The 9,008-nt window shown below is 25.5% G+C and overlaps 1 protein-coding gene across 2 annotated transcripts; it reads right to left on the reverse strand.

Annotated features, from left to right (window-relative positions):
- Positions 1 to 715: 715 nt before the first annotated feature.
- On the reverse strand, positions 716 to 7,831 carry LOC109805454 (uncharacterized). Of its 2 annotated transcripts, none has more exons than XM_083070058.1 (7): positions 7,646 to 7,831; positions 6,497 to 6,841; positions 6,274 to 6,369; positions 5,076 to 5,120; positions 1,806 to 2,006; positions 1,536 to 1,597; positions 716 to 1,387 (listed from the first exon to the last, which is right to left on the reverse strand). In XM_083070058.1, the coding sequence occupies exons 1-7, from the start codon at positions 7,713 to 7,715 to the stop codon at positions 905 to 907; spliced, it is 1,302 nt and encodes a 433-aa protein (XP_082926184.1). In that variant the 5' UTR covers positions 7,716 to 7,831; the 3' UTR covers positions 716 to 904. The 2 variants fall into 2 exon arrangements, with proteins under 2 accessions (XP_082926184.1, XP_020223120.1); XM_020367531.3 differs by having other exon boundaries at positions 7,628 to 7,829.
- Positions 7,832 to 9,008: the final 1,177 nt, after the last annotated feature.

The raw sequence follows: 9,008 nt of genomic DNA on the forward strand, positions 1-9,008 counted from the left end.
AAAAGTTTTTCATTAATTTCTCAACATTACATTTATCATTTAATTTTTATATTTGCATTTTGTTGGAATATATAAACAAAGTCTCACATCATATATTAAAACAAGAGAATTAATGAATATGAATTTATAAGTATTCACAAACTAGTTTACTATATATAAAAACTGATTATTTATTGTATCCAAGAGTAATTATGTACCTCAAAATCATTTTTCATTAAATCTACCCAAACAAAAATTTATTACGATGATTAATTGATTATACATAAAGTCAATTGTTGAAATAAGTTGATTTTCACAACTTTTCCAAACATATATATCCTGAATTATGTGCTTAAGTGGATGTTAGAGATCGTCACTGATAACTAACGGTGTGTTTGCTTTAATGTTTTCTCTCTTTCTGAAACAATTGAATGTGACTTCAATAAATTGAAACTTTTATGATAAACGTGAGTTTTAATGTGAAAGCAAACACAGGCACCTCGTCCAACTTACATACAAGAAATAATTTCAACTACCCAAATACTTGATTCTATCCCATTTTATTTGAGTTTAAGGTTTAAACATAAGACCTAAGAAATATAACTAATATGTTTCAATTCATAAACTGTTTTTATGTAATTTCCTAATATACTTTTAAATCTTTTAGATTTCTACTAATAAAATAATTAGTATTGAAAAAGAAAATAATATTAATTAAAGAATGTATTAATAATGCTTTAAAATATAATAAAACACATTTAATATTATTACATATTGAAATTTTAAAACGAGGATTAAATTGAATGGAGAGATTATTACAAAATAAAAGCAATGCAAACAAACATCGAATATAAAATTGAGAATCACAATGAAGCGTGACAAGATTACTGAATGCATACATTCTGGAAAACAGCTACATTTATTATTAGTACGAACCCCATCCTGATTTCACCATACTCATTTCAGCAAGTGATGACAAGGCAACGTTTGATTTTGGCTGAAACCATCCAAGCTGTTCTACGAGTCTCTTCATAAAGGCTCCAGCTACATAAGTAAGAAGTGAGGCCAATACTCCAGAGGTAACATAAAACGCCACCGTTGTGAGGTATGTGACATAAGAATTACGTCTTTGGATATGAGCTTTGGCAATGCCTAGCAATGTGATACAAATGAGTGAAGTTGCTGCAACTGCTGCAAGCTTGAGATCCTTGTCATCACTCTCACTGAATGAGAAGCCATACACTATTGGGGGCACCAATCCAAATATAAGGAATGATAAGATAGCAAAAAAGGCATGTAGAAAGAAATTCTCCCTCTTCCCCAATAGTTCATAATATTTATCATTTTCTGTGTCTCCTTCACTGCCTTGCTCTCTTGGAGTTGGTTGTGAAGCTCTAAGGTCTTTAAGCTGTTAGCATACATTGGAATTAGTTTTGATGGAAATGAAGTAGAAGATGTAATGAAAATGAACACCAAAATATTAAATATACACTCAAAATGGCATCACAATTCACAAACACAAACCATGTTGCCAAATGTAAGACATGACTACTTACATTATGACCCAAGACTGAAAGTCCACCAATCAGATTTGCAATACCGAGAGCAACAATACTCACTGCAAACACAATTTGAGAAATTAACTTAACTGAGCACATCAAAATCATTTCAAGCAATGTGTATGAGATCCAACAACTAACGATGTTCAATGAATTGCATATAATTTTTTTAAAAAATATTTACAACAATATTTCTTATATATGATACTAATTGAGACTTGATTTAAATGCAAAGTATAAGAAAATAAGGATAGAGAGAAATTATACATGTGGTAGCATCAGCACTTGCTGCAGATGTCACAACACTGAGGCTTGCTAATAATTCAGCCAAACCACCGTAGACAACGCTTTTAAGAATTTCCCAACCCTTACTATCTTCTGGTACTGGCGGTGGTGGTGGCATTACCGGTGGTGGTGGATTTGTAATAGGTGAAACTGGTATAGCAATGGATACATCTTGCCCCGACCCTAACCATATATGTTCAACGAAAACATCATATAATTAATTTTCTTCATATGTAACTTAGAGAAATTATATTATAAAATTTAATATCATGCTTAATTATCACATATGTGGAAGACGACTCCAGGATTCAATCGTGGAAATATTCCTAATTAATTACTGATGACAAACAGTATGATCGACAAATCGTTTTCCTCTCCTCCTAATATTAATATAATAATATCAAATGGGTATTTCAATAATTCTCCTGTACCTTTATTATTCTCCCAGGGCCATCAATTATTAGACAAAACATAATTTAATAATAATGCAAACATACCCATATTTGACGAGGTGCAAAATAAATGCCATAACCTATACACTATAAAAGTTAAGAGTACATTGGGGGGAACAATTTTAGTTAATTTATTGTTTAGACTTAAATGTGTTATTGATTTATCAATTATTATAATTGTGTGATTTTAATTTTATAAATTTTAATTAAATAATTTTAGTCTTAAATTATTATTGTGCAATCTTTATCCCTAAATTGTTGATCGGACAATTTTAGTAGTTCAAATGTTACAATATTGCGATTTTAATATTTCTTATTAAAAATCTTGCATTTTGTTAACATGATGTATTAATATTTCTAATCAACTTTCTTATAATATATTTATATTTTTATAAAAATATATTAATATTTACTAATTTATTTTTATGAAATTATTTATTTTTATCTATAAATAAACTAATAATATATAATTGATATTAATTTATCAATGATATATATATAAATTTTATTTATTTAATAATAATAAATACATATCATTATAATTGAACGAAAATTATAATATATATAACTTAAATAGGTTACTAATTGTATAAGTTTAAAATATTATATATAATATAATTTTAAAAATTCATAGATTTTTAATGAAATAGATTAAAAGCGTACAATTATGATAATTAAGATATTAAAATTGTTAAATTAAAATTTAGAAGATTAAAATCGCACAACTGCAATACTTGAAAGTTGAAAGACTTAAATTATTTAATTAAAATCTTGAAGATCAAAATCGTACAATTATAATATTTGAAGATAAAAACGCAATTAAGTCTATTGTCTATTATATGACAAAAAATTATTTCTTTAAAATAAATTTATTTAATAATTTAGTTTTTTTAGATGCTATTTAAATAGTACTTGATCTTATATTTTATATGATCTGGATTTATAATTCTTAATTTTTCGTAATAAAAATTATTCTCGCTCTCATGCAGCTTATAGCTTAGAGTTGTTTAGAAATAACAATAAAATATAATAACAAAGATCCTAAATATTTAAACTAATTATTATTGAGAAAATGATTTTTATAGCTTACAGTTGTTTAGAATTAATAACAATCAAATATAATAAGAAAGATCTTAAATAATTATTATTGAGCAAATGACTTTTCCAAGTGTAGTGTTTGAAAAAATATTGAAACTTATAGACTAATTTGATAAAAATAATTAATTTATTTGATATATAAGCTTATTTTAATAACTTCTAACCTTTTTTTCTTTTTTATAAATTACTCCAATTAGACTATAAAATAAATTATCTCATAAGTTACTAACTTTATATATATATATATATATATATATATATATATATTTATATCATTAATTGATTTAAAATTTCCTTTTACATCAAATAAATAAATAAATATTTTATATTTATTAACTAGTTTATAAATCAATTTTACCAAAAAATTTCAACTTAATAAATCAATTTTAAATTTTAAATTTTAACTCCTAAAAATATAAAATTTTAATTAGCTTTAGGGTAATATTACCGAACATACCGATCATTATGATATATTGGAATAAAGCTTCTAAAATTATGATAAACTTTTCGAATATTTTATTCATGCACATGCATCTCGTTCTTTTTTCTAGTACAACTAGTCCTAGGTTCAAGAATAAAAAACTAATTACTTGCCGTCGCAATCAATGTTTCTTTATCACAATGGAATTTAGAATCTGTGCTAATTATTTTTCCTAATTTTTCATTTTAAAATTCAATTGACTTTATTTTAGACTTCAATAGATTTACATTAACTACAAATTTGCACTATTAATTCTTAACATTTTATATATTTTTAGAGTTTAACCGAGAATTAAAAAAAAATAGAACTATTAACATCAATCTAATAATAAAAGATGCAGATAATATACACATGGTCTTATTTAAAGTCTGTTGTTAATATAATTTTGATAAATTAAAACAATACTCGTTTTTAAGGTAATTTATAATATTGAAAAAAAAACTACTGGCAAAGGCATATGAAAAACAGAAACCCCGCAGAAAGAAAAAGGGGCGGCTGAAATATTTTGCTCTTTATATAAAGTAATAATTGCAATGTCACAAACAAAAAGTAATGATTGCAATTTTTTTTTAAAGCAATTGCAATTCATATATGAAGTTCTAAGTGGTAAACAATAAATCTTTAGAGCAAATCATAATATGAATCTTACATCCATTTAACTGTAGTTTTAAATGAGTTTTAATTAAAAAACATTATATTTCTTTTAGTGTAAAATTACAACAACAAAATTTGAATAGAAATTATGTGTAATATTTCAACTCTTCATTATAAATTATATTTAGTTGATCCTAGAAAAAGACTTATATTATTTAACTAAATAGTCAAAGATTGAATATTGAGTCTTTTAAATATTGTCCTTAATTGGTTTATGTTTGTCAATGAATAACAATACTACAAAAAAATTATACATAATGACATATAAAAATGTCATTATTATAGATATAAAAAAATTTAAATATTGTAATTTTTTTAGTGTAATATATGAAAGAGAAAAAAAACTAATAGTAGAGAGTCTAGATTATATGTTGAAAATTTTATGTTGAAACGTCATAAATGATTTTATAATTAAAAAGTATGGTTGGTAAGTAATTATGGAATTCATATTGTGCGTGATCCGTGGGTAAACCATGAAGAAGTCAATTTTGATGGTTAGCTATAATTGCAGTGCAGAAGTCAATTAATTGCTCAATTAATTAAAAACAAGTTGAGGAAACTCATTACCTGGCGGAACACGCGATGATACCAACCCAGTAATAAACTCTTTGCCTGTTCCAAAAATTCACAAGAATAATTAATTTTATAGCAACTAAAAGCCCAAGAAAACTATTAAATTAATGCCACAACATGTACTCTAAGTATTTACGCGTAATAATGTGGTTCCATATAGTTTGAACAACCGATAATATATTCAATTATGTTCACAGGTCGGATTGATAATTGATTACTTGATCAAGTATATGGATACAAGTGGTTGATTGTGAGACTTATTTTTTGAAATACAGATTTTTTTAATAAAAAATAAACTATTAATATAAATATTATAAATATATTAATAATGTAATATATTGTAATGATATAAAAATTAATATGTTAAATTGTAGTGTAACATCTATATTAATTAAGAACATATACTTTGTCCTTTAAAACATAGTCGATACTTGCAGAGAACAAAGCTAATGACAAAGATTACTTTTTCATGAACACATGATAATGTGTTTTAGTGCTTTATTGTAAGATGTAGAATCAAATAGCTTCTTGGTGACATTCCTTCAAAGTAAGAGAAACTTATTGCGTTTAATTGAATAATGTACAAGAAGCTTATTAAAAGGAGGAAAATATTGTTTTGTATCGATCTATGATTATGCTTCAAATGATTTTTTTTTTAACATGCACTATACAGACATGTCTAACTTGTTTTCCAAGTCTATTATCATAATTGCATTTTAAATATATTAAAGGTGTAATTAATTAATGTGTTTTAAATTTCGAAAGTTAAGGCGAATTTTAATTTTAATGTTACAGTAGTTTTTAATTTTTTTTATTTTCATAAATTTACTTTAAAAAATGTTTCCTACCATTTCCATCATGTATAATCTGAAAAATCTTGTTTTCTAAATTTATGGTTCAATTTTATTAATGAATTTATAAAATATTGTCACACAATTTATTTATCGATAATTTTATAAATAAAAATATCACATTAAATCTAATTAATATCACATAATTAAATTAATTTGTCACTGTTATTTATGACTCAAAGACTAATATATATATATATATATATATATATATATATATATATATATATATATATATATATATAACTAAAAAATTTGTTTTAAACTTGAAGAAATAAAGATAAATTTACTCTAAATTTAAAGATTAAAAACACATTTAAGTCTAAAATTATATAAATTACCCTTTTGAATGAGTAAACTGAAACATTCAGAGCATCTTACTGGAGCTTCAATACCCTGATGGGGATCAGGATTCTCTGGAGTTAAATTTTCATGAACTGCATGAATCACAACCATTGAAAATTAAACTGCACATATTAAATTACAATATGAAATGAATGGTAAGTAATTTTAAAGCGTTTGATTTGAAATTGTAGATGATCCTGTTGTTCCATATACAATTACCAGGTTGGATAACTGGAGGTCGTGGAGGCTGATGAGGAAGTGAAGGTGCAACATTGTGTGGTTGTGTTGCGCAAAATAAGACCTTGTTGATGCCAACGTTACAGTTGGGACAAAATAATTCATGGTTGGGTGGCATCATGAATATATTTTTCAAATAGATTTCTCGCACTTCCTCCGTTGATGACATGGCTATGCCTACAGCTGCTCCATTTCGGACATACACTGAAGAATCAGAAGGATTGAAATAAAGACTAACAGGATCACTATTTTCTTCCTTCATTCCATCGTTTCCAACGTTCCCTCCTTCTATAACCAACGTTTTGCGAACGGGTGCAATTGGAACAACTGCAATTTATATCAGTATTGGAAAGAATTGGATTAGCCCTAGTTTTTAAAGTAATTAGTAACGTTATTAGAAACCAAAAATCATAAAAAGATGAAGATTATAGAGGAAAATCTACAACTATAGCATTAATTTAGTGGTTGATTTTAGGTTCTTAAGTTGGTTCTTTATTGATCAGTCATGTAAAATCATAATCATATATATTCTTTACTGCGTTGGCCATTTTGTATCTTTTGAAATAATAAAATTTTTTAAAATAAAATATAAAGTCTACTTACATGCAATATAAGTATTTTTGAGAAATTATCTATTAAAAAAAATAAATCTCTTAATTTTTATAAAAAAAAAATTCTCTGTTTTTTTTCTTCTAAACTTGTATCCAAATTAAACAAGTTTATAGTTGTGTTTAGGTAAACATTTTAATAATATATATGTACAATATAATTTTATTAAATGAGAGATTAGTTATAGGGTATTGATTGTAAGATTTATAAAAATAAGTTAAAAATAGTTTTTTTTTTTTGTAAAATTTATTGAAATGAGTAAAGAGAATATCATCAAAGGGTGATAAATCATTTTTATATGATTTAAAAAACAGTTGGAAACCCCATAACATACAACAGGACAAGAACAACCTGATGAACAATCAAATAAGCAGAAGCATATATGTGAAGTGAAGAAAGAAAAAATAACAAATTTTCGTGCCAAAGAAAAGATCAAGACTTAAGAGAACATTAAGTGGATGAATTTTTGTGTGAACAACTTAAGAAACTAAATTGCTAAGGTACCTTCTAGATCTGAGTCACCTGAGTCACTTGAGTCCTCTCTCTTTTGACGGGTGTTCAATTTCAGCACTTCAGCCTCCATTATTGTCATGAGGGGCACTCTGGTTACAGCCAAATTTCTTGGAATGCCTTTGTTGTGTGTCCAAAAGGCATAGTGTAAAGTTATTTATATAGTGATTAATGGCATTCTCTGAAGACTGACTTGGCCATCCAGGGTGTGAATGCAACGCAAGTAAATAAATTTAGTTCACATACTGTCATTAATGAAAGGTTGACGATACCATATGACGTAGCATAGGCTTCTAGGCTCTGACGTTCACTCGGTTATATTTCTTTTATAACAAGAATTAAATACATTTCTTTTCATAAGCTAAAATTAGTCTTCTTTTCATTTATAAATACTATATGTTGATGTTAACATGGAATTCACATGTGGAATTGAGATGGACTGAAAAGAGGTAGCTGACAAGGTTAATAATGCTGTAACAATTTTATATATCTAAGCTGGGAGAGCAATTATAAATGATTATAGGGTCATTGATCTAAACTTTAGAGTGGGATTTGGAACATTAATTTGGGTTGGTACGAGTAACTCTTATCATTTAACTAAATAATTAGGATTTTAATTTAACTCTTATAAATGTAAAAAATTTAATTTGAGAGGAGATGTTCACCTATTTTCTTCAAACCTCTAAAAAAGATTGTCCTTGTGCTTGACAAAAAATACTCTTTAATACTAATGATATCACTTAATATAAAAAGTTCACAACTAATATATTCTCATAAAAATAACATTTTTATCAATTAAATATTTTTCTTCAATTTTTTAGTTCATTTTTCATATTTCATATATAATTCACACGATATTTGTTAATATATATATATATATATATATATATTATTAGTTAACATATAAAAAAAATATAATTATTTAAAATTTGATATGTTAAATTAGTTTTTAGAATGCTTATAATTAAATTAAAAAAATATATAAATATCTATTGTCGAATAATACATAAAAAAAATATGAATTATATAAAATTTAATATGTACAATCAGACTGATTAAATTTATATTTTAAAAATATTATTTTATTAATTTAATATCATATACGCGGAGAGAAACTTTTATGTAAAAAAAAATGAAGAGAAACTTAAATTAGTTACCAATTATTGATAGTCAAACAAAAAAAAATGAATATGGAGAGGGATTGTTATCGTGGATGACAGCTTTTATTTAATATAAAAATAACATGGAGTCATTCATTGGCATGTATAATTAATTCATTAGTGATATGAAAAGGAAATGATGAATTTTAAAGGTTACGATCCGCTGAAACAAAACTTGGATAACATGGTAGAGCTTGGGACATGCAATGTAATGG

The sequence above is a fragment of the Cajanus cajan genome, chromosome 3 (genome assembly GCF_000230855.2).
Source record: "Cajanus cajan strain Asha chromosome 3, NIPB_CcT2T_4, whole genome shotgun sequence".
Classification (NCBI taxonomy): domain Eukaryota; kingdom Viridiplantae; phylum Streptophyta; class Magnoliopsida; order Fabales; family Fabaceae; genus Cajanus; species Cajanus cajan.

What these genes read in the sequence shown, in the direction of transcription:
- LOC109805454 (XM_020367531.3), bottom strand. Translation starts at nt 7,715, where the DNA reads ATGACAATAATGGAGGCTGAAGTGCTGAAATTGAACACCCGTCAAAAG. An exon ending in AGGTGACTCAGATCTAGAAG is followed by an intron (nt 6,842 to 7,627) that starts GTACCTTAGCAA and finishes TATAAATTGCAG; the next exon opens with TTGTTCCAATTGCACCCGTT. An exon ending in TTTCAGTCTTGGGTCATAAT is followed by an intron (nt 1,388 to 1,535) that starts GTAAGTAGTCAT and finishes GTATGCTAACAG; the next exon opens with CTTAAAGACCTTAGAGCTTC.